Source organism: Geotrypetes seraphini, chromosome 1 (genome assembly GCF_902459505.1).
Source record: "Geotrypetes seraphini chromosome 1, aGeoSer1.1, whole genome shotgun sequence".
NCBI lineage: Eukaryota > Metazoa > Chordata > Amphibia > Gymnophiona > Dermophiidae > Geotrypetes > Geotrypetes seraphini.
The window spans coordinates 298,042,639-298,069,900 of record NC_047084.1 but is presented as its reverse complement, the minus strand read 5'-3'; the positions used below and the strand labels follow the sequence as shown (position 1 = coordinate 298,069,900).

At 41.2% G+C, this 27,262-nt stretch overlaps 1 protein-coding gene across 8 annotated transcripts in view; it reads left to right on the top strand.

The window, feature by feature from the left end:
• EBF4 (EBF family member 4) overlaps window positions 1-27,262 on the top strand; it is a 494,482-nt gene that overhangs the window by 107,116 nt on the left and 360,104 nt on the right. For all 8 annotated transcript variants that reach the window (XM_033954142.1, XM_033954133.1, XM_033954116.1 and 5 more), the window contains 3 exons: window positions 11,569-11,725; window positions 16,214-16,277; window positions 21,272-21,327. In XM_033954142.1, the coding sequence (XP_033810033.1) occupies window positions 11,569-11,725; window positions 16,214-16,277; window positions 21,272-21,327 (277 nt within the window). The remainder of the gene's footprint in view (window positions 1-11,568; window positions 11,726-16,213; window positions 16,278-21,271; window positions 21,328-27,262) is intronic.

Sequence of the window (27,262 nt, the reverse complement as noted above, 5' to 3'; positions counted from 1 at the left end):
TGAGCAGCCGCGCGTGCGCGGCTCTCTGATAGCGTGCGGGTCGCCAAAAAAGAAAATCTACAAACTAAGGTGAGGAGAAGGGAGAGAGCTGGCTAAACACTAGAATCGATTGGGCAGGCGGGTGTGAGCTGCGGGGACCGCGCGATCCTTCATGCCTCACTGCGGGGACAAGACCATTCACCGCCCCGCGGGCAGTGAATGGCCTTGTCCCCGTCGCCGCAGCGACTGCTAGTTTTCTTCCCCGTTTTCGGCGGGTGACCCGCGGCTAAAATGCGGTGGCCGCGGGTAAACCGCCACCGTGTCATTCTCTAATGGAAGTCTTGCAGTGTTAATGAAACATTTTACAAGACATCCTGGACAGAACTTATATGTTTGGACCTAGACCTGTTTTAGAAGGTCCTAAGTGCTACAAAGATGTCCAAAATGACCATATGACCATTACATGCATCAAGATAAGACATTCCCACACTCCCCCAGTTCTCATGGACCCTATTACCCCACAAATATTAGAATACAAACATACATACCTGTCACCAGAACATCAGCACCTGGTATAGGAATGCATAGTAGACCTCCACACAGGTGTTTTAAGTAGCCTGGTGGGTGGGCTAGTGAACCATAGAGAGGAGTAGCAAGTCTCATAAGCCACTCTAACCAGTACATTCATGGTGGAAAATGTGAGTCCACCAAACCTCCTCCCCCCAAAAAAACCCTACTCTACTGCCATTTAGGTGATACCTGAAGCCATAACGGCTGTAGACAGGTGGGCATAGTGGGTTTGGGGGGGCTCTTTATAACCAAAGGGAGTTCTGGTGAAATTTTTATCTGGCACTCATTTTGTGACATTCATAGCAGTGCCCTCTAAGGTGCTCCACTGCTCTATTACCATGTCTGAGTAGCTAGTCCATTACAGGACTGACCCCTCCCACATCTAAATAGTCTTGTTCTGCCAATTTGGATTTGGACAAAATTTTGTTCGAAAATGTGATATAAAGATAGATGTCCTGATGGTCTGGGTATCCCAATGGCCTGGAAGTTCAGATAGAGGGTTTAAAAAAAAAATTATTTGTAGATGTATGGTGGTTTGCCTTTCGAAAATAGGCATTTTCTTACTACCGACTTTGGACTTCTAGTGCCATACATCTAAATCGGACTTAGACGTATGTTTTGAAAATGCCTCTCCACATCATTCTTTTGAGTAAACATTTATTACAATGTTAGTGTTTACCTACTGTTTTAGATGCCTTATCTTACTTTACAGGTATAATTTTATATAGCATGTATAACTCTATGTAGCATGTATGATTCTAAGTAAAATTCTATGTAACAATATGACTAGAAATTCGATTTACAAGGATTCAGTAGGATATAAGAATGCATACAACATAACATTGTGCAGTTCTGTCAATATGTAGCAATATGCCTAGAACTCTAATTTGCAAGAATTCAGGGAGATATAAGATTGCATACAACATAGCATGCCATATCATAGCATTGTGCAGTTCTGTTTTTATGTGCTCACTCAGTTCATTCCAAATTTAAAAAGCATGAGCAAAAAATCAGCTATTTTTCTGTATTTTGTTTAAAGCTTCAGGAATGGGTTTCAAGATTCTCAGCATGTCTTCAAAATTTCTCTTAAACCCAATGTTGAGGATTAAGGCTATAATAGTACCATTTTTTTTTCTTGATTTTGTTCACAAACTGCCTCCAGAATAGGCTAGTTCTTGATATACTGCTCAAAACAGTCCACTACAGAGTTCTATCTAACATTTTGTGGGAGTGATAGCTTGGTTCAACCCATTCTTTTCAGAGCTGCTGCAGCAAAATGATTGTTATGGAAGTATTTAAGAATTTCAGTGACGTTAGTCTTTTTTTCTGGGACATTGAAGTATTTGGCTAGGAGGTGAAGCAAATAACACTGCATCCATATGTTATTAGCTTGGTATTCTCTTTATACTCTTCTAAATTTCTTCTCATCTTGGATATACTTGCAGCATTGTCTATGACTAAACTGCATACTAGACATTTGAATTTTTGTTCATATTTTATTATAGCTTTTGTTGTAATTTCCTGTGAGTATTCTTCTGTATGTGCATTTCCTAAGGTATCGATTGTTTCTGCAAGAAAAACATTCCCTTCTTCTGTTGCTTTATAAGTACATACAACAGGATCATTGTGGACATTATGGTCCGGATTCTATAAATGACATCCTTATTGTAGGTAGCAGTGAGCATTCTACCACTGTCTAACCAGCCAATCGGGATGCACATTTTCGTTTTTTGTTTTTTTTAAAGCTCCTGAGGCAGGCTGCCTACATTAGAGGTGCCTCCGGGATCCTAGGGAGGAGAGCGTGGTTTGGCCTGGAAGTAGCCTTAGGCAGACCTAGGTGGCTGTATGCACCTCCCTTGGCCAGTGGGAGATGCGTACAATGTAGGCCAGCAAAATATTAGTCTACATTGTAAGTAGACGCGACTGCTGAGCTTATAGCAGCAAGGGATCTCCCACCTCCCCGAATGAACGCGGCAGGAGGGATGCCCAGTTCATCCTAGCTGGAGCACCCCCCACTGAATGAACACACGCAGCAGGAGGGATGCCCAATCTCTCCTGCCCAGAGGAACCCCCTACCCCTGAACAGAAGTAGCAGGAGGGATGGCCAAACCCTCCTGCCTGGAGGAACCCACACACCCTGAACAGAAGCAGCAGGAGGGATGCCCAATTCCTTCTGCCTAGAGGAACTCCACCACCCATGGGAGGGGCCTTAGGCATATGGGCCAACCTAAGATTCTGGTGTTCCAGGCAGGAGGGATTGGGCATCTTTCCTGCCGCTTCTGTTTGGGGGGTGAGGGTTCCTCCGGGCAGGAGGGATTGGGCATCCTTCCTACAATTTCTTTTTGGTGGTGGTGGTGGTGGGGGGTTCTTCTGGGCAGGAGGGATTGGGCATCCCTCCTGTCGCTTCTGTTCGGGGTTGGGGTGTTTCCTCCAGACTGGAGGGATTAGGCATCTCTCCTGCCGCTTCTGTTTGAAGGGGGGGTTTCCTCCAGGCAGGAAGGATTGGGCATCCCTCCTGCCATGTGCATTCATTTGGGAGGGGGGTGTCTGGGCAAGAGGGACTGGGCATCCTTCCTGCCGCATTTGTTCGGGGGGTGGGAGGACTGGCAGCTGCAGCCACGGCCACTAAACTTATTGTGGTAGGGAGATACCTTGCTGGGATAAGCTTAGCAGCCCCATCTACAACAATCCGATTCTCTAACTGGCATCTGTAACATGGACATTGGTCAGAGAATTGGGTTCATTTTAGGCCAGATTAGGCGCGATTCTATATAAGACGCCCGTCGGCTTCCGAGACCGGGCGTCCTATACAGAATCCAGGCCTCTGAGGTATCAATTGTTTCTGCAAGAAAAATATTCCCTTGTTCTGTTGCTATATAAGCACATACAACAGAATCATTGTGGCCATTACTTCACCCATCAAGACTTAAGTTAACAATTTTACCCTCTAAATCTGTTGCACATTGCTCCATTTCTCTGTCACATACTTTATCCTTGCAACATCGGCTCAGTTGGGTGAACTTTATCTTGGTCTCAGTGACTGAAGTGTGGGTTTTCAATCAGATAGAGAAAAGAGTTTATTGTATAAACAAACTGGGCAATTTTTTTTATCAATTACCTCTTTTTCTAATCTTCTGGTTTTTATCACAAATATATCTATGGTGGTTCCTGGATGTTCAGATTTTTTTTTATTTTAGGTGATATACGGTACTATCGATATGTGATGTCTATGATAAGACTGAAACACTCCTGGTCTAACTCTGAAACTGTAGATCAGGAGGATTGTGATCTCGAAAGTAGATCGTTTCCAGAATTCTTTAGGTTGATGATACATTCCCCTAAACATAAAAATCAATGCTGTTATTTTATTATTTATACAATTTCTTCTTATTTAATATTACTCATTGTATTCGCTATCACTCAGTACTGCCCAAAAAGGAACTATTTTCTTGTTTCAATTCTTTATTTCTTTATAACAACTGTATTAAAATGACAGAAGCATACAATAATAATAACATATGTTTTTACTCATATATGACATGTCCTCAAGGCAGTCTTTAAGAAAGTCATAATGCCGCTTTATAGAGCAATGGTCAGACCACACTTGGAATACTGTGTCCAACATTGGTCTCCCAACCTAAAGAAGGATATAAAACTGTTGGAGAGGGTGCAGAGACGAGCAACGAAGTTAATAAGAGGTATGGAGAACTTGGAATATGAGGAACGACTCAAGAAACTGGGACTGTTCTCCCTTGAGAAGAGGAGGCTGCGAGGGGACATGATCGAGACGTTCAAAATGCTGAAAGGCATCGATAAAATAGAGCAGGAAAATAAATTATTTACATTGTCCAACGCGACACGGACAAGAGGACATGGTTTGAAGCTAAGGGGGGACAAGTCCAGGACAAATGTCAGGAAGTTCTGTTTTACGCAGCGAGTGGTAGACGCCTGGAATGCTCTCCCAAAGGAGGTTATTAAGGAATCCACTGTGCTGGGATTCAAAGGCAAATTAGATGCACATCTCCTTATGAGAGGCATAGAGGGATATGGTTGAGTAAAACTACATTAGGTGTATACCTGACTGGGCCTCCGCGTGTGCGGATCGCTGGACTCGATGGACCATGGGTCTGATCCGGTGATGGCAGTTCTTATGTTCTTATGTTCTTAAATATGATGAAATCAAAATATTTACCAACCTGAAGATCCTGCCTGTTCAAACAAGTTCCTTTTGTCATCTCCATCAAAGTACTTCTCATGATGTTTCATTTGGGTCATCAGGCCTTGCATTTCTTTGTTGCAATTCTTGCATTTTGCACGCATGCCTGCCTTACCCATAGGTAGAGGGACTTCATTAAAATATTCCCAAACTTGGACTCTTCTATGGCCTCCTGCCATTACAGGTTTTCTCATCCAAGGAGAGAATAATATGACAAACCTCAGGGTATACAAAGATCCCAAGACTTGAGGAGTATTCTGTTCAAAAAGTTTCACTTTCATATTTAATGTTTGCCCCTGCCTCCTCACACTTAGCTCTTTGGGTAGATGTATAAACTTAGCACTTAAAAGTAAGGGGTTGATTCAGTATACAATGATTTACAAAGGAACAATGGGGCTAAGGCCTTTTTCTCAACACTGTATATTTTATAACATTTTAGCTGTAAAGAAACATGTTAACTCTGCAGACACAAATTCTAAATTTTGAGACATTCAGAACTAAACATCTGTGATAATATCTTCTAGATAGAAAAACTGCCAATGACATTTTGAATGGAGTAATGGAATTCATTTACCAACAAATTTAAACATTGCATGAATATACAGCCTAATGCTACAAAATTAAAAACAAATCCTTATTTTATGATGAATAACTTTTGGACTATGATGTTTCTTAAATAGAAACTATCTTTAGATAGATTTTTTCCTCAAAAAAGCATTTTATATAAGCAAAAGTCAATTTAAATAAAGTATTTAAAAAAAAATCCAATTTTTTTTAAACCTTTCTTATATTCAAATCTGTTTATTGGAATTACAGGTCAGTGAGCAACAATACAGAAAAAGAAAACAATACTTATACATACATGTTTAACTCTGCGTCAGCAACGAGTAAATACAGAATAGCTAATATGAAGTATCAATAAGGGAAAGACAGTTTTCTAAGCTCAACATAGCTATACAATAAACATAGCTTCAAGTAGGGATAAGGTGTGCTATAGCATTACCATATTTATGATTCAAGAGAAACGGAATTAAATGCCTACATAAACAGTAATATTTCAGTCGCCATCAAAGATAGGGTAGTCTTAAAGTAGTGATCAGCTTTGTACCATATTAATGTCATGAGAGAACAAACATGAAACTAACAGTTACAGTAATTTCTTACAGGTTCCCACAGCTTATTAAAATTCCTAGTTGACTCCAATTTTTCCGCAAATACCCTTTCGTATTTAAAAGACATGCACACCGAATTCCGCCACATGTTAGAGTCGACCTTAGAGAGGCCTTTCCATGACGATAGCACATTCTCAATCGCTAAGTATAAAAGGATACGGAGCAGTTTAACTTTATGATCATCTATTCGTAATGACGGCTCAGTCTCACATATACTTTATTTAATATTTGTTACATACAAAAATAACAAAATATGGGAAAATCCACAGTTAAATAAACCAATAAAGGAAACAAGAAAAAAGAACTCCAATTTATCCCATCCTGCTCTCAGCTCTAATAATTAAGCTACTCTTTCGCTGCACATGGATAGCTGTGTGGCCATTTTATAACATGGATGTTCCTATGCTGCCAAAGTAACATCCATGTCCTTTGTTTTGCCCCATTCATTTGTGAAATTGATGTGCATACTGCATGTAATTAGTATATGGATGTCTATTTCTCATGTATTTTAGAACAGGCTATATGTCCACAAATGCTATTATTAAATGTTAGCAACACCAGCAATGTGACAACCTAGACATCCTTATTCTGAATTGGACGTCCTTCCTAAAATGCTGTTCTATGGTAGCATTAACACTTCTGTCTTATTCCACATTAGCAGGGAATTATGTAGACTGCTATAATAAAAATATTAATGAGCTATACAATGTGTAAATTCATGCAAAGTAGTTTATTAATATTTTAAAATGGGTTAACACAAATTGCATTAATTTAATTTAAAATGACATTTATATTCTGTTTACATCAGAATAAGGACTGAGGCAAATTACATTTTAATGTGTGCTCATTTCTGGTATGGGTTGCTAAAGGGAATAGCATTGTACATTGTGCCAATCAACTGTTTTAAATAAAGAGTTAACCCTGCTCCCCAAATTAACTCAATATACTAATAAAAAGAAAAACAGGTTACAAATAAAGGGGTCCTTTTACTAAGCTGCGGTAAGCAGGGTGATTTTAAAGATTGCAAACTATCCATGCCAGCTGCTGAGCAAATTGTAAATAGATATGACAGACATTGTTTGAAATGTCTGTATGCAAATGCCAGAAGCCTAAGAAACAAGATGGGAAGAGTTAGAATATATTGCACTAAATGAAAAGATAGGCATCTCTGAAACCTGGTGGAAGGAAGTTAACCAATGGGACACTCTCATACCGGGGTACAAACTATTTTGCAGTAATAGGGTGGATCAAATTGGTGGAGGCATAGCATTATATGTTAAGGAGGTCCTTGAATCGAATGAACTGAAAATTCCACAGGAGCAGAAACACACCTTTGAATCCCCTATGGGTAGAAATTCCACGTGTAAGAGGTTAAGGGTAGTGATAGGAGTACTACCATCTTCCTGACCAGGATGAATGGACAGATGCTGAAATGTTATCAGAAATTGGGAAAGCTAACAAACTAGATAACACAAAATAATGGGTAATTTCAACCACCCTGATATTGACTAGATAAATGTAACATTAGGGCATGCTAGGCAGATAAAATTCCTTGATGAAATCAAGGACTGCTTTATGAAGCAACTAATTCAGGAATTGACAAGAGGTAAAGCAATTCTAGACCTAGTTCTTAGTGGAGCACATGAATTGGTCAGGGAGGTAATGGTGCTGGGACCGCTTGATAGCAGTGATCATAACATGATCAGATTTGATATAATCCCTGGAATAAGTTCACACAGGAAATCCAATACAGCAGCATTTAACTTTAAAAAAGGAGACTATGATAACATGAGGAGAATGGTAAAAAAAAACCCTAGAGGAGCAGCTGCAAAGGTCAAAAATTTACATCAGGTATGGATGCTATTCAAAAATACCATCTTGGAAGCCCAGACTACTGTAGATATATTCCATATATTAAAAAAGAAGGAAGGAAGACCAAACGGCAGCCAGCATGGTTAACGAGTGAGGTGAAGGACACTATTAGAGCTAAAAGAGAATTCTTCAGAAAATGGAAGAAGGATCCAACTGAAAATAATTGTAAACAACACAAGGAATGGCTGCTTCAGGAAACTGGAAAATTAGGATCCAAAAAGGACGTTCCTGTATGTTAAGCTAGATGTTTAGTAGCTATATGATTTGTTTTGGATTCTACTGATATTATCTTCTCAACAGACTGTGACCTAGTTTTCAAAGAAAAGGTTTTCCTATGCGTACATCATTTTGGATTATTCTTGCAGGCTCTATCTCTAGCAGTATTCAAAGTTCACTTTTTTGAGGCTGCTTTTAACTCCTAACTCCCACTCACCATAACTCCCCTACCCCTATATGTCCTGTTTGTCTGTCTAAATTAGATTGTAAGCTCTTCTGAGCAGGGACTTTCTATTACATGTTAAATACACATGTGCAGCGCTGCATACACCTTTCAGCACTAAAGAAATGATAAATAGTAGTATTAGTAATATAGTGGTAATTGCTAATGTAAGTTGATAGTTATATTCCTACATGCAAGTATGAATGCGCATGCCTAAATACTGCAGTTACACACATGCTCCTCTTCCTCCTCCAAATGCCAGTTCTCTGCCCATTCGCTGCCCACATTCCCCAATATGTAACTACCACATTAAAGAGAATGCATCAACCCCCAAATTCTGTATGTGGCCCTTTATGTTGTGCACGCAAATCAGCGCACACATCTGATTTGTGCACACAGCTTAATTGTTTAACAAGTCTAATCAGTGTTGATAATTGGCACGTAACACCTTGTAATTGATGCTAATTGGCTCTAATTAATAAGTCACGCTCCCAACTTGGAAAGCGCAATTCTATAAAAAGTACGTGCCAGTTCTAGGGAGTGAATTTGAAAAGGAGGTGTGGCCAGGAGAGGGGCATGGACAGATTGCGAGTGACCTAAAAGTTAGGTGCACTGTTAAAGAAGATGGCCAATGCCCAATGGGTGCACTTAAAAGTTACATGACTCATTGGCAAGTAGCGCGATTCTATAAAAGTTATTTGCATCTTGTAGAATCGCGCTAAGTGCCATTCTAGTCGGCGTCAAGTTTTTTGGCACTATATATAGAATCAGGCCCTAAGCGTCATGCCAGCATGGTAACACCATGACTGTGTGCTAATTCATGAGTTAACTACTTACTGAACTTTAGTAAAAGGAACTCCATGTTATTTCTTACTCTTGGAAATTATTTCTTATGATAAGAAAAGAATATTATAAAGTGCATCTGATCATATTGTAAGATCTTACCTTATTTTGGGTAAATATTTGTCTAAAATATTTTAAATAAGCTCCTTTCTGGCAGCTTTAAAAGCAGAGATGCCTTCAGTGTGAATGGTTTTCATTCTCTTGAAAGTAATCCTTCCCTATAGGGAAAGGTGCTGCTAGTTTCTTATCAAAGGATTTCATCAGATCTGCTTCACTGGGTGAGACACTTTGTAAAGCCCTCTTGGCACATCTCAAGATATGTTATGCTTGGAAAGTCTATACTATATTTTCTGAATTCCTTTAACAACACAAGAAGGCGACGTGTTAGCAATTCACTGTACGTGAGACTCTCAATCACAAAATTTTAAAGTGCCAAGTCTGTATGGTTTACCTGAATAATAGCTCCCAAATTCTCTAAACGTTAGGTGGTAGTTGGCGCCCTCCCGCCACCTAAGTTAATTATTCTAATTAGTGTTAATCAGCACGGTAATTGACCGTGTTGTTTAAAACCAATAAAAATGTCATTAAAAAAATGTAGGCGCCCATAGATACCTACAAGAAAAGATTCCATAATCACATCTACAGAGGTGCCTTACGGTGCCCAAGGTCAAAGTGGGCATAGTTTATGCCAGAAATGACTTTAGGCACCACTAGGCACTTCTTTAGATGCAATTCTCGTCCAACATGGGCGCCAGGAACGTAGGCCTTGAAAACCCTGGTCTGCATTACTGGTGCCTATATTTAACGGTAGGTGCAATTCTGCAAATGGTGCAATAGCATGATTGGCACGCGATCGGTGATGTTTTTTTAGGGGGCTGCTGATGTAGCCGCTGTTTGCAGAATACTGCCCCAGGTGTAAGGTGCCAGTTTAATATTATGTCACCAGTTCAGCCTCACCCTTCTGCCTTCCATCTTTCCTGTCACTGTGGTGAACATCCTAGACTGTGACCCAGCATGTTGGTATTTTATGTCATAAAATATTTATGAGTCGATCCTGCTCCTCATGTGAGAACTCAGCGTGAATTTTTTTTCCCCAGCTGTTTGAATTCTTTCTTAATCTTCTTGTATGTGGAGAGATCAGAAGTTGATAGGACTTCCTGTTTTGATTTTCTTTTTCCTATTCATATGAAACAATTACATGCAGCAGGAGTAAAGGAATAACTTGGAATTCCAGGTCACCATGTCTTCTGTTGCTTGTCTAATCTGCACAGAGCTCGCATCTGAGAGCCATTGATACAGAGTCTAATATGACATTTTTTTCTTCTTTAGCTCTTCCAACAAATTGACCAAGCCCACCAGTAACCTCTCATTGCCCCCACCCCCCAAAAAAAATCTAGATGCTAATGTGCGCAGAAAATGTGACAAAATCTATTTTATTCCTATGGATTTTATCACATTTGCCGCATGGGAATTGCTAGCAAGGCTTTTTAAAAGGAGCCCTTAATCTTTTAGGTGCCACCGGCAGTGGTGTAGTAAAGGTAGGAGATGCCCAGAGCGGTGGCGCTCCCCCCTGCACCCTCCTTTCTGCGCCCCCACTCCTTCCACACCCCTTACTCCTTCCTGCCCCTCATTCCACACTTGCACTCTCCCCCCCCTCTTAATCTTCACCAGCACAAGTGGATTCTGCAGCATGCTCCTCGCACCAGTGTTGGATTTCCCTCAGTTGTCACTTGCTAGCGCCATAACCCAGAAGTAATTCAGAGGGGAACGAGGCTGGTGCGAGCAACAGGCAGAAGTTGCTTGCACTAGCGAAGATAAAACAGAGGTACGGGGTGGGACATGGCATGGTGTGGTGGGGCGGGACAGAGAGGGACCAGCGCCCCGACCGACTTGGCACCCAGGGCAGTCCGCACCCCCCTCCTTACTATGCCACTGGGCACCGGCTTCTGCAGCATATCTAGTCCAGAAGTGCACAGAGTTGATCAGTTGCAGACCATTGATTACTTTAGCTAGAAAGGAATTACTTTTATATTGCTTCAGTGTCAGAAATAGTTAAATCTTCCTGAGGCACAAAAATAAGTATCCTAGAATGTTCTGTATCAGGGCTCACACTATACATTTTTGTTGAAAAGATGTGTTCCATAAACACAAGGAGAAAATTCTCTTTGGGCACTGAGGCTCAGAGTCACCTCCATTTGCTGGAGAAGGGAGCAATGCCGCCGAGTTTTCCTTGGAAACAAATTGCTGGAAAATAAAGAAAAATAGCTCAAAATAAACTGTATTACTTTTGTTAATAAAAATAACATTTGATTATTTGTAAGTTTCCATGACTATTTAATGCACTCTCCTATTACAATCAATGAATTTAGAAAAAATACAAGATATCAGTTGCTTTATGTAGTTACTTAAATAGCTCTGGCATCAACCTCTTTGCTCTTCCCAACATGGTGACAATATTGTTTGCATTTCTTTTGCAGTGGTGTTGGCTTGGCAAGGGCGCACTTTGAGAAACAGCCTCCTTCCAACTTGAGGAAATCCAATTTCTTCCATTTTGTCCTGGCTATGTATGATCGTCAGGGGCAGCCTGTGGAGATTGAGAGGACCTCCTTCATTGACTTTGTGGAGAAAGACAGAGTAAGAACAAATTTATGTCCTTATAGGCCTCAAAATTTCTTTATGACATTTTGCACACATGCAGACCTTGTGAGGTTGGCAACCATTTTGTCCTGTTTGCGACTTAACTACTGAAGTTAGATTTGAATGAATATGTTTTATGTAAGATGTACTGTACATGTTGCACATTTTATCCTTAATGTTTCTTCACAATGACTACATTTGGAAACATGCCTGAAGATTGGCTTTTGAAAATTCGACATGCTTTGCAAAATGTTGTCAAATTTTGTGGATTTGTGTAAGAGGTTGTGGTGGTGGGTGGGTTGGGGCTGGGAGGTAAAGTGATATGCAGGGAAGATTGGTAAGGGTGACATAAAAGACAAAGGGTAAGGAATTCACATTGGGATCCTTATGTGCACCTCCTGAACAAAATCAGCAATCTATCATGACAACATGGTTGATAATAGCAGTTAGGAAGCAATTCCACAACCAGGCACATCCATGTGGGCACCCTAAGGATGCACAGTGGGGGCCTAACAGCACCACAGCATCCAAGAATAAACCTGTTATTGACTTGCCTAGCAGTTAAGTGCCCACAGTTACTCCAGCCATAGAGGTGGCATAACAGCAGGTTCCAAAATGCAGCAGGGACACATATAACTTGTAGTACAGCATTTCACCGCATATTCGTGGTCCACGGTTCGCAGACTCAATCATTCGCGGTCTGTTCCAACTGCCTCTTCCTGTAGTAAAGTCGGGCTACACCAATCAGGAGCTGCGTGTCAAAGCAGCTCCTGATTGGTGTAGCCCAACTTTACTACAGGAAGAGGCAGTCGGAGCAGACCTCGAGTGATTTTCTTCACCTGCTGGCGCTCCAGCTGCCCTTTCCTGCCTCCCCTGCCTTTTGACAGGCAAAAACCACATTTGTGGTTTTTTGAAATTCACGGGGGTTCCTGGAACGGAACCCCCACAAATTTCAGGGGAGTATAGATTTTATTTAAAGGCCGAGACTAGTGTTTAACAAAATGCCAACCAAGGAGGTTAAATACTGAACCCGGTTATTTCCATACGCTTATTTGGAATGTATCTTTGTGGGTACGTCTGGATTTTGATTCTGCATCTCATTATAATTTTAGGCATCTTAATTTGCCTATGTTCGTGTGCATGTTGTGCTCAGTGCAGCATGCTCACTCACATCAGCCTTTCTGACTGTATCTTCCATTGTGATTTCCCTGGGCGGCTAATTTCTTACTCTTTCTTTTTCAGGCACTTTAGATTGTGAGCCTATTTGGGACAGAGAGGGAAGTTCAATGTGCCTTTAACACAATATATACAAATTGCAATCCGTTTAGGTTTTAAGCAGAATATAAATGTTAAAAATAAATAAATGTATATGTATTTGTGTGTAGACACACATGGGTGTGTTATCTTGTATCTGTGTGCAGACTTTTATGTATTTGCATAGTGTGTGTATATATAAATAGAGATATAGGTTTATTTAGCAAAAATATATAATTCACCAGGCCTGCATGGCAGGAGTACATGTAAAAACTAAGACATTAAAAACTAAGACATTAAAAACTAATACACCTGCATTCATAGATAGGCTCCTGATTCCATACAGTTCGTCCAGAGTCCTCAGATCATCTTCTCAGTCTACTCTAAATGTTCCCTCATTAAAAATTATCGGAACCCGCCGTGCTTCAATCTTCTCTGTTACTGCCCCAATGATATGGAACACTCTCCCTTTGTACTTAAGATTAGAACAAGATTTGCAAATATTCAAAAAGAACTTAAAGTGTCTTCTTTTTAAAGAAGCCTTTAACTGTTAATTCTTTTTTATAATAATATCAGTTATTTTCTCCTCCATTAATATAGACTACTAAAATTCATCACCATGACCTCATTTGGTATCTCATTTCCCCTTATCTCCCTAATGTGTCTCCCTTTTATGTTATCTTTTCACAAATATTGTATTTCTTCCCCGCTTTCCCATTGTTTCTAGTTTTTCTCTTTTTAAAGGATGTAACCCTTGTTCGTTTAGTAATATATTATGTATAAGTGTGTTTTCTTTAAATTCTGATTTTATTTTATGTAAAACGCTTTGTATTTGGAAAAGCGTTTAATCAAATAATTTAATAAACTTGAAACTTGAAACTTAAAATAATAATACAGTTGCAACACAACAAAAATTACAAATTCACATAGACACATAGGCCCAAATTCTCTATACGGCACCGTACGTTAGACGGTGGTAGATGCCCTACCTCTGCCTAACGTAATCATTTTAATTGGTGTTAATCGGCATAGTAATTGACCACACAATTTAAAACCAATTAAAATGTCATTTTAAAAAAATGTAACAACTTCTACAATCATAAACTTCCAGCTTTGTTTATAACAAAAAGATTTTTTTTACCAAACCTTAAATTGATTAGGGATGATAAAGATCTTCAGAGGCCCCAGAGCCACTGAGAACCAGAAAGCAACAAACTCAGCAGTGACACCTTGCTCTCCCCAGCTATAAAATTAACCCCAAATTTGATTTATGGTGCTGAAATGTAGGCACAGTGCCAAGATGTGCATTCAACTAAGTTGGTTTAAATCGGGAGCCTCAACCCTGACGAAAGTAATCTGAAACATGGGCATGTTTAAAAGCCATTTAAGCTAAGTACTTTAAGAAAAAGATATACTACAAAATAAAAAAAATTATATTTATACTAATGAAATAGTAGATTTAAACAAAATAATTAATCAAGATTTGATCCAATGAAGATGGGGTTCAGTGACTTGTTTCACATGAACCACAGGGGTAGTGTTAACTCTGAGAATCTTTACCATCCCTAATCAATTTAAGGTTTGGTAAAAAAAATCTTTTTGTTATAAACAAAGCTGGAAGTTTAGGATTGTAGAAGTTGTTGAATTGGATTCCAGTCATTGAATAGCCAGTCACGTTGAAGCGATAACATTTAAAAAATGAAGGTACCCATGTCACAATCATGTCTACAGAGGCACCTAATGGCGCCTAAGATCAAAGTAGGCGTGGTTTACGCCAGAAATGACCTTAGGCACCGCCAGGCACCTCTGTAGATGCGATTCATGTCAAATATAGATCCCGAGAATGCAGGCCTTCAAAACCCAGGCCTCCATTACCGTCGCCTAGGTTTAACGGAAGGTGCGATTCTGCAAATAGCGCTGTATGATGATTGACGTGCGACTGGCAGGGTTGTTGGTTTTTGTTTTTTTTTAATAGGTGGTTGCTGACGCAGGCGCCTTTTTGCAGAATCTGGCCCATACTGCCCAATATTCAGTGCTATTTAGCCTGCCAGAAGCCCTACATGGCTGGCTAACTAGCACTAAGCCGTATATCTCCCAGCTGAATATCCCTGTCAGTGGCTAGTTCTGTCACTGGCTATGCCACACGACTTAACCAGTTAGCACCAATATTTATTTGCTGACTGGCTAAATTTAGCGGCCAGGTAGATCTGCCTAAATAGCAGGTCCATATTCATCCCCAGCGTTGAATTTCTGGGTTCGCAGTCAACCGTGGAAGGTAGCCAGACTGCCTCTCGCTGTCTGAAAATCAGCCCCATATATTGTAAAAGAATACAAAAAGCTAAACCTCAATCCATCAGAAATACTACCAGCAAATACAATAATCCTAAAATCCCTCTAACCATCATACACCTCCATAAATAGAAGCACTTTTACCTGTTGCACAGCAGGGGACTTCAGACTCATCTCTTATGAATCGTGGCCAAATGTCCAACCAGCAAGACCAGCCACAGAAGAAATCTTTCTCTGCCATATTTTTATAAGTACAGTGTGTGTTTACGAGGGTCAGCTAAAAAGTTCTCAGCCCGACCAACAAAGTTGGAGCAGTCTCCTCTGAGGGATATACACCTAGTCCAGCGATTTTCCACTTTTTATGTTCGTTTGGAAAGACCCAAAAAAGTGAAAATTGCTGGACTAAGTGTATAGCCCTCGACGGAGACTGCCCCAACTTTGTTGGTCGGGCTGAGAACTTTTCAGTGGCCCCTCATACATTTAGCAGTTTGTGTAGTCATGTTCTGTATTTATTTGTGCATGTGTGCTATGTGACCGTGTCCTATGTATGTTTGTGTGGACAATGTATTTTGTCTGTTTTATTAAACAGTATATAGGTTTTGCAACTGTGCTTGTACGTGGTTCTACACGTTCATTTTATGTTCTGCATCTCTCCCTGTGCCTGTGGTTGCCTGATTATCTGAGCTATGCGAGACCCTCTTATAGCTATTATAATTTAATTTTCCTATTTCCAGGGTTACTTTGCACTTCTAATTCTGTACTGGTCTGATATTTCAGCATTTTATTTGATCATGCTGTCACTGGAATTGTAAATTGTTCATGTCCAGGTACACTTGCTGTACACTACTTTGGGTGAATTTCTTTGAAAAGACAGATAATAAATCCTAATACATAGAAAAATAAAGCATTAAAAGTACTTTTTGTCTGTTTGTTTTCTTCCAGGAACACACCAGTGAGAAAACCAACAATGGCATCCATTACAGGATACAGTTGCTATACAGCAATGGTAAGAAGCTCTGTTTTCTGCCTGACAGTCCCGTGTTTGCCATAAGCAGTTGAAATCAGCCTGGTGCTTAAATTGTTCAGAACATTAAATTGTATCAACAGTTGATTAGATGCAGCCCTGCAGGACTAAAACAGTAATAATGCAAAGTGAAATACACAGAAGGGAAAATCCCTCACTCTGAGTGTTCAATGCTGTACTTCCATAGGGAAATATGCTGAATTAACTGTGGTTTTTTAATTTATTTCTTTATTTGAATGCAAAACACATATCTACAGTCCAGGAGGTAGAACAAGTCATTCACCTGAATTCTCCTTCCATTTAAGGATCCTGATCCCAGGGCTGCCTGGGACTGGGAGTGCTTTGGAAAACAGTGTGCTGTTTTCTATTTTTGTCATAAGTTGGTGAACGGATGTACAGCAAATTTCACAGATTTGTTTGCATCTGACAGGGAGCTTCAATATAAATGATTCTGCTCTCACCCTTGGGAGTGGATTAATTTCACTTAGGGCTCCTTTTATGAAGGTGCACTAGCGATTTTAGCAATGCTTCACGTACTAGACGCTAACACCTCCATAGAGCTGGCGTTAGTATTTTCCATGTAGCGCAGGGTTAGCGTGCGCGGCATTGTAGCATGTCGTAAAAGGAGCCCTTAGTCTGGCACCCTTTTAGGTCTACACTAACCACAGCTGGATTTGAACTGGTGACCTGGAAGTAAAAAAAAGCTCCATGATACTGTACTAGTTTATAGTTTAGTATTTATATTCTGCTTTTATCCAAGGCGGATCACCCCAGAACATGCATAATTGAAATATAGTTCAAATTCAAATCAGAACAGGCACAACAAATATTAGAATGCTGATTTCATCTGACAAATGTGATGACGTTTCAAAAGTTTTTTTTAAAAACTGAAACAAGTCCTTCTGATGCTGAAGAGGTACTTGAACCATCCAGTCACTAGCACTGGGGAAGCTCAGCCATAGGTGGCTATGTAACAATAATAATAATAACAATTATTACTGTATTATCAAGTTTTATGGCACTACTGGCTATACAGCACAGCACAGTAGTGATAATTTTTTAGGTACAATGGACTTACCCCCTCATAGAATTCCTATGAGCGTGGGGCAGTTGCCGCCACTTCCGGCGCTAAAACCTGTGCTATGCGTTAGTAAAGGAGGGGAGTAAAATCAGTAAATGATTTCGAACATCGGGTGCCGGGGAAAATTAGCACTCAGTGGTATTCTCAGCAGTTCTCAAAAGAGAACATTCCAAAATGCGTGCGCTTTTGGATTAACCCCGGTTCTATGTCCAACTTTAGTCATGAGGGTTTAGGCCAGGGGTGTCCAACCTGCGGCCCCGTGAAGTATTTTGTGCGGCCCCGGTTGAGGGCGATGCAATGTTTTCTTCTGCTGCCCCGGGGGTGTTTACCGTCTTGCCGGCTCCCTCCTCTGTCTTGCTGCAGCGTTTGTGTGGCTCCAGAAACATTTTTTTTTCGGCCAATGCGGCCCAGGGAAGCCAAAAGGTTAGACACCCCTGGTTTAGGCCAACTGGTGTAAATTTAGGTGCAAGCTGAACGTGGATCCCCCAGATTCTATAACCCAGTGCCCATCTTGGGAGAATGCCCCTCACCCACCCATAGCCCTCCAAATAGACACACCCCCTTTTGGGTTGCGTGCTGTGACTTTTGTGCATGCAGTGTTATAGAATGCAGCGCAACAGGGTGCCTGCACAACTCACAATTGATGCCAGTAACACCGATAATTGATAGTTCAATGGTGTCTCTTCTGTCTGATTTTGTAGCTCTATTTCTCTTTCGTTTTGCTTATTGTTAAAATGTAAACCGCTTTGATCTGCGAGTTAGCATGAGGCGGTATAGCCAATTTGAATAAACCGTTGTTAGCATTCAGTTATTGGTGCTAATTGTCTTCGTTATTCAATTAAGGACACACACACCTCTTGGGATCTAGCCCAAATGTCGGCAACGTTCACAGAATCTGATGGAATATGTCCTTCTCCTAAGAGACTTACAGTTGTGAGAGCCATTCTATATCTGGATGACAACATTTATAGGATACCTACACACATAAACTTACGGAACACTGTCACTTTTGTGCGTAAGAGTACACTTACGTGTATAAGTGTCAGCATTCTGTAAGGGTGAGCACACGTGGGGGTAGGGGGGACAAATTTTTCTCCTGCGTGCATTTGATAGGTCACCAGAAACAAAGGTCTCAGTTATATATTTGCCTCCTAAGTGGGTACCTGTGGTATAATGCGACTTGCCCAAGGTCACAAAGAGTGTCTTCAGCAAAAGTGGCAATTGAGCCCTGGCTTCTTTGGCTCTCAGCTTATTCTTCTAACAGTTAGGCTACTTCCTCTTCTTTCTTTGCCTTCACACCTTCCCCAGTCCCATGTGCATATATATACTGTATAAATATATATAAGGCAGGGATGTTAAAGTCCCTCCTTGAGGGCCACAATCCAGTCGGGTTTTCAGTATTTCCCCAATGATTATGCATTGAAAGCAGTGCATGCATATAGATCTCATGCATATTCATTGGGGAAATCCCGAAAACCCGACTGGATTGCGGCCTTCAAGGAGGGACTTTGAGACCCCTGATATAAGGTGTGAAGGACAAAAACAGGGATAATACTGTTTGTGCATGATGCTCTCCTAATCAGAAATGGATGACAATGAATATACAGAAAACTCATTTAAGTGCAGGTCTAAAATATCAATAACAAAAATTTAATGTGTTTATGTTAGTTAATTCCTATAGCAATTACTCTCTGTGTGTAAGTGAATATGATACTGAATGGAAGTTGCACCCCCTGGAAGAAAAGGAAAAAAAACCCTGACAACATTTCTTACCTGATTTGATTTTAAAGTTGATATCAACAGACTATAATTTGGATTTAAACAGGATAAACTGCATAGTGAATGAACGAATAATATATACTCTAAAAAGACCCCAACTTTCCACTTTTACCTGCTGTGTAGGTTGTTGAAAGCCACTTGAGATATGGAAAACTGGGGGAAAGGGAGAGAGCAAATTAACTGAGGATATCCAAAGAACGACTAAAGCTGTACTCGAGAGGGTTCAGTATAGAAAATGAGGAATGTCATAATTGCTCGAAGTCCCATTCTTACATAGTAACGTTGAAGGGCAGGAAGGACCAGTTGGCCTGCCTGGTTGCTTGTGGCTTCAAGCTCAGCCCCCTGTTGGGTCTTATTTCATTTCCAGGTCTGGACTGTTGTCTTCCCCTTTTCTGTTCTCTACCATCTTGGGTGCCTGAGCACTAAAGTTCAAAACTTAAACCAAGACCCAGACCATAAACTAGAAAAATGGTGACTTGATCAGTTTTGATATACAAATTCTTTCAAAGCATAGGATATGATCTAGACAAATAATCTGAATCATTAAATCGGGCCATTTTTTGGCTGGGGAAAAAAACATTATGCATTGAGTTTGATTTTGTTTTGGGTACCTGCTCTATGCTGTAATACTTCATCACATCCACTGATGCCCTGTCTACTCATAAAATCTTCCAAGCTTCTCTTAAATGTCCACAGGTGGCACACACATAGCCCTACTGAGCAGAAGACATTCATTAATCTGATTATCTTAAGGCTAAAAGTTTTCTTTTTGTGATTTCGACCAAACTCCACTTGGATTTCTTTTTCATATTACTGTAGCTCCGAGGGCTACATCTGTCTTGGTCCAAAAAAAACAGACAAGTAATAGCATTGTTCTTGAACAATTCTTATACTATCTAATGCTATAAGTGCATACTTGAGACCACACAGGTTCCTTCCATATATATATATCAGGAAGTGGCTTTTGGAGTCTCAGAAACTCACATACAGCAGCATTTTTTTGGGACAAGCTTTATGTTGATTCAAAGAAATGTCACTTCCATGAAAAAAAAATGCAGTTTTCCATATTACCTATTAACCTTTCTATCTAAAGACCTACGTGTTTTGTCTGCTGACCTGAATCTTATCAATAAAGTTGCTTATGGATAAAATGTGCCCTTGTTTAAGAACCGTAAATTGAAATGTCAGTTTAACCCTTGACTCTTGTTGACTCTCCCTTAGCTTTTCAGAGTCTTAAATGACTTTTAACAGGTGACATGGCAGAGATCAAAGTATTCCTTCTTATCACACAGGTGTCTATCTGCTGTTGGGATCTTAGTACATATTATTCACCATACAGTGTAACCTGTTTACTGCTATATCTATATGGGCTTAAAAAAATATAGTTAGTGGCATTTTTTCTTTTATTTATCTTTCTTCCAGGTGGCAAAATTTTATCATGTTAGAACGTTGTTCCATGGACTGTAGGTTTCGCATTCAGGTTAGTGACCTGCAAAACCATCCTTTGGGGACATTTTGCAAAATGTGTCACTAAATTGCCTGTCGTTAAAAATACTCGAGGCACTTTCATCTTTCACTTCTCCAACCGCTGCTGAGCTGATCTGTGTCAAGAGTGAGCTGCAGTGGCATGAATGATATACAGTAGGCATCCTTTTGCTGGAACAGCAGGAATGCTCTAGTTAGGGACAGAGGTACACTATCAGGGCTGCTCAGTGTCCCAGTACAAGATAAAGAAGGGAAGCAACAGGTCAGTTTGGAAGCATGTTGGCAAAGTTGTGTGTTGGGAGGGCTGCACAGCACCCCCTGTAGATGGTGCTGCATGTTATGTCACTGGCAGAGATGGGTATGAATAGGGGGTTCTGTTGGTCAGGAATGAAGTGAAAGGTCAGAGCTATGTGGCACAGGGCTACCATGAGTTGCTGCAGAACGACATTCAATTGAACCCATAAAGCTCTCGAGGCTGAAATCCTGCACAATGGTTTCCTGAGTTATACCCACCTTTAACCAATTTTATCATTTTCTGACCAAAATGCCACCTGGTTCACCTCCTGAGCACAAAGCAGCACTATTGGAATGAAATATCTGTTAGAAATATTCTGTTTTGATTTTCTTACAGGGATCAGAACGGAGCAGGATTTGTATGTGCGCCTGATAGATTCAATGTCAAAACAGGTAAGAAACTTCATGGCAACTGTCCTCAAAATCAACACTCAGGTACACCTTGGTTATGTTAGATGATGCAAACAGAATTATGAATCTCTCACACATTAAAAAAGAAAAGAAGGAAATAGAAAGTGGAAGATGAGAAGAAAGATGGAAATGTGGGAGATAGATAGGAGGGATGAGAGATGAGAGGGAGTAGGAAGAAAGGTGAATGGAAGAATTGAAAGAGTTTGGACAGTGGTGGAATAAAGAAGGAAATATGCAGTGAAGTTGTTGAGGGATGTGCTTTTGTTTCACGTCAGGATTGAGGCATTCCACTTGCTTCGTTTTATTTTTCAAATTTTTTATTTATGCTAATTATTCAGTAACAGATCGAGCAATAATACTTGTACAGAAAAGTTGATAGGGATAGAAATAGAGAAAAAAAAGAAATGGAAAATATCCGTCCTATATTAAGGGGAGTGGGGGTGAGGAAACTATTAGTACCCTATCAGTTCAAGTCCTCATAATTGGGGATCCAATTCCATAGAGGAGACAACAGGAAATTGGTATGCTAAATTAGAAACAAAAATAAAGTGAAGCTACTTACTAAAAAGGGAGAAGGCCTTAGACATTGGTTATTGTTCGTTTTTGAAATATTGTTTGTCTATGTAATAATTTACCTATGTTTTTAAATATTCGTACTATTTTGTATATCGCCTAGAATGTAGATTAGGCGATTAATCAAACTATATAATAAACTTGGATAAACTTGGAAACTCATAGGGGTCCCTTTACTAAGTTGTGCTTTCCACAGCTTAAAATGGTTTTTCATGGAACATGCTCTAGCATCCTATGGTAAGTTCTAAATCTGTGTTCACTAAAACGTTTTGTTGGAGGAGTCACATCAAGGGGCAGAAAATAGGTGTTCCTGCGCTAATCAGGTAATGCATCTTCAGGGTTACTATGTGAACCCTTAGGGGCAGATTCTGTAAAGGATGTCTAACTTTAGGCATCTACAATGTGGACGTCCATCGAATTAAGCGTCCAAATAAAGTGGATAATAAGCCCAATTAACAACTTTTCAAACAATAATTGGAAGTTAGACGTCCAAAGGCTGGACGCGATACACAAAATAGGCATCCACAATTTCGTTGATGCCCATTGGAAAAAGCTGCTCCTAACAGGATAGGTGTGGGTGTGGCATGGATGTGACTTTGAAATAGGCATCCATTTACAGAATTGCATGCCACTCAGCATTCTAACGTGTCTACCTAACGCCTAAAATGTAGGCGTTACAAAAACAGACCTACTTTTGAGCGTGAGCTGGGCACTAGGTAGGCGCGAGTTAGGTAGACATGACTTAAGCATCACTTAGGCGTGCTGGAGGCGTCCACATATTGGTGAATAGTGCCTTATTTTTTGGATTATAGAGGACTCCAATTTGATATTAAGGTCAAAATATGTTTAATTATGCATTACTTAAGCAAAGCACATGAAAAAAAAATATATTGCATACTAAACCTTCTGTTTTGGGGGGTAAAGAAGACTCCTTTTTGATAATAATAGAAAAAGATGTTTAATAATGCATTAATCACGCAGAGCACATGAAAAATATATAGCATGCTAAACCTCATTCCCAAAAGGCTATAAAAATAAGAAGAGAATCCCTACTTACAACAGCTGTGGTTTAGAGCAAGTGGACATGTCTGATGCACAATCTTGACATCATTGTGACATCATCAATATGCACCTAGATGGCAGAATGTCACTAATAAAAAGGAATGACTGCAGATGGTGGATGATGAAATGTGCGCTTGTTTGTCGACTATCGAGTCACGGTTTGAGTTAATTTGCACTCAAAAACAAGCACATCCACTGCATTGATTATTAGCAATTCTATTCTATCTACTTTAGTTTCACCATTGTTAAAATTACCCATATATAGCTTAAAGAACTTTAAATAAATAACTCTCAAATTTAATTTTTTGTTGGTTTTGCAATTTTTAAATTTCAATTATAATGTGCCACAAAAAACATTTGCTCCGTTTAGTGTTTCGAGCTAAAATAGTTTGAGAAACACTGACTTACACTAAGCATAGAGCTTATGCAAATACTCATACCCAGAACATATGGAAATTATGGTCTTCTATAAGTTCCATATGTAAATATGCACCGCTCATACCCTGTGCCCATCTCCATCCATGTGAACATCCACCTCCAAAATGTATGCACTGCTTTATAGAATAGCTCACAGCATTTATGTGCATATATTTCTGGTTATTTATGTGCAAATATGGTGCCTATTTATACAATTGTTCTCTTTAAGTCTACAGTGCAGATGCTCAGGGACATTGCAAGAGTATTAGACTGTCTACATGAACCTTTCAGCCTTTTGTCCCTTTCAGTCAGTTTTTAGGCCCTTGAGGCCAGTCACATAGCGAAGGTAAGTGGCGTCTGGGGCAGCGGTGACCCTCCCCCACCCTCTTCTCCACCCCCCTTCTCCTTCCAGTCCCCTGCCATACCCTCCTCCTCTTCCCCCATACCTCTTTAATTTTTCCTTCACAATCAGCATCAGGAACTTTCTACCCACGTCGATATTGGCTCTCCCTCTGTTGTCACTTCCTAGACGTAGGACCCAGAAGTGACATCATAGAGAGAGCCGACACCAACACAGGCAGCAAGTTCCTGATGCTGCTCATGCTGAGAAAATTAAAGAGGTACGGAGGAAGGGGCGCAAGTACATGGCAGAAGGGTGAGAAGGAGCGGGGGAGGGAGAGGAGGACAGGTGCCAGCGCCCCCACCAAAACGGCACCTAGGGCAGACTGCTTCCCTGCCCCCACTTACTGCACCACTGCTTGAGGCCCTTCTCCAGAAATTTTGATCATGAAACTTGTCATAATTACAAGCATAGCCCTTCCAGAATAAGCCTGTAATAATAGATAATTGTACATTATGGAACTTATTTTATATATCACACCTAAAATATCAGTGCCAACTAGTGCAAAACTAAGCATGATTCTACAAGTTGCGCTTACCTTTTATAGAATCACTTTCAGTACCGGTGTGCAGCGCATAACTTAGGGCTCTTTTTACGAAGGTGCGCTAGCGTTTTTAGCGCACGCACCGGATTAGCGCGCACTAGATAAAAAACTACCGCCTGCTCAGGAGGTGGTAGCGGCTAGCGTGTGCGACATTTTAGCATGTGCTATTCCGCGCATTAAGGCCCTAACGCACCTTTGTAAAAGGAGCCCTTAGGTGCAGACATATAGGCCAGCTAAAACCGAGCACATCGGGCGTATTCTATAATAATGCACCTAAATTTTAAGAATGCCCTTGATCTAGCTGTGCCTCCTTTTCAAATTCATGCACTGGAACAGAATTGCGCTGAGTTGAATGTGTAACTTAATTAGTCTCAATTAGTGTCAGTTTCAAGGTGTTAATTGTCAATTATTGCTACCAATTAATCAATTAAATTGTGTGCATACGTTGGCTACGTGCACCAATATATACATACAATTATTGGTACTATATATGGAATTTGGGGGGTATACCTTTAAATATTAAACTTTGGGGATTTTTCTCTCTCCCTTTCTCTATAAACTTATATAGATATTTACACATATACACCCCCCCACACATAGATATAAGGTATATATTTAAAGATAGAAAGATATTATAAGGGCAATTTCCAAAACCCCCTTTTACCCAAGCAAATAAGCTATTTGAAAAATTTCCACCATCTCTGCTCAGAAAAACCTACATGCTGATGATTCTTTGAGTTACTTGGTTGTCAAAATCTAGCGTTTTGTTTTTCTGCATCTTCTTTTTGTCAAGGAAGCACTTGCTTAGTTTGTCTAGTTTGCATGTTCTGCTAAGGTGGGATGGTCAGTGGTCTCAAACTCATACCCTTTGCAGGGCCACATTTGGGATTTGTAGGTACTTGGAGGGCCGCTGAAAAAAATAGTTAATGTCTTATTAAAGAAATAACAACTTTGCATGAGGTAAAACTTGTTATAGTTTATAAATCTTTCCTTAATTACTTCTGATAATTTCAGCTACACACAACTGAAAGCAGTGCAACATGCAGAAAGTAAAGTTTAGATAGTTTTTCACTTTCTGCATGTTGCACTGCTTTCAGCTGTGTGTAGCTGAAATTATCAGAAGTAATTAAGGAAAGATTTATAAACTATAAAGAGTTTTACCTCATGCAAAATTGTGATTTAGATTCTAAAGTATCAACTGCAAGAGACAAGATTTTGACGTAGTCCTCTAGGCTTTCATGTAGGGGGAGAATCAATATCTGACTTGTGCCTGGAAAACTTATACCTTAAGGCCCTGATTCTCTAAAAGTGCGTCCCGATTTTAGGCAGCTGTAGGCGTCCTACAGCTGTCTAATCAGCCAATCGGGATGCACGTTTTTTTTAAAAAAATGCTCCCCAGGCAGGCCGCCTATATTGAAGGCGAGGCCCGCAAGACACCTAGGCCCTGATTCTGTATAGGACGCCCGGGAGAGGCGTCCTATTCAGAATCGGCCTAAACTAAACCCCGATTCTGTAACCGGTGTCCATGTTACAGACGCGGGTTAGAGAATCGGGTTAGATTAGACACGGCCCGCTACACTTATCGCGGCAAGGGATCTCTCTGCCGCTATAAGTATAGCGGGCCGTGGTCCCCTGACCGATCACTGGCAGGAGGGTGCCCAAACCCTCCTGCCCGAAGACGCCCCCCCCCTCCCCGACACTACCGACCGCCCCCCCGACACTACCGATTGCCCCCCCCCGACAATATCGGTCGCTGGCAGGAGGGTGCCCAATCCCTCCTGCCGGAAGACGCACCCCCCCCGGCGCTAACAACCCCCACTCCACCAAACCTGTTCTTACAGATGGGTCTTGCACGTCGAGCAAGCAGGCACGCATCGTCGAAATGAGGCGGGCCCGCCCCTTCCCGGCCCATCCTGCCGAAGCCTAAGGCCTGATTGGCCCAGGCTCTAGAAGCCTGGACCAATCAGGCCTTAGGAATAGCGGGTCCGCCCATCCCTACTAATTCTAAGGTCTGATTGGCCAATCAGGCCTTAGATTAAGTGGGGATGGGCGGACCCGCTATGCCTAAGGCCTGATTGGTCCAGGCTTCTAGAGCCTGGGCCAATCAGGCCTTAGGCTTCGGCGGGATGGGCCGGGAAGGGGCGGGCCCGCCTCATTTCGACGAGGCGTGCCTGCTTGCTCGACGTGCAAGACCCATCTGTAAGAACAGGTTTGGTGGAGTGGGGGTTGTTAGCGCCGGGGGAGGTGCGTCTTCGGGCAGGAGGGATTGGGCACCCTCCTGCCAGCGACCGATATTGTCGGGGGGGGGGTGGTCGGTAGTGTCGGGGAGGGGGGGTGCCTCTTCGGGCAGGAGGGTTTGGGCACCCTCCTGCCAGTGATCGGTCAGGGGCCACGGCCCGCTATACTTATAGCGGCAGAGAGATCCCTTGCCGCGATAAGTATAGCGGCCGCGTCTACTTACAATGTAGACCAGCATTTTGCTGGCCTACATTTTTAAGCTTCTCATCTACTAGGGAGATGAGTAGGGCCGCCTAGGTTCAGCCTAAGGCCCGCCTAAGGCCCTTAGACGAGCTTAGGCATCTTGCGGGTCTCCCTAGGCTCCCGGAGGCGCCTTTAGGCCTGCCTGGGGAGCATTTTTTTTTTTAAAACGTGCATCCCGATTGGCTGATTAGACAGCTGTAGGACGTCTACAGCTGCCTAAAATCGGGACGCACTTTTAGAGAATCAGGGCCTAAGTGTCCAGTGGTTTCATCCGCAACCGCCTTCAGTTCTTACCTCTTCCAGCACCAGCCACAACCGCCACCTTACATCAAGCAGTCACCGTCAGGATAGGTGCCGAATTTCGCGAGAGTTCACGAGATTGGGTACACACGCACAAGCTGCACTGCCTCCAATAGTTTCCTTACGTTCTGGAACGTTGC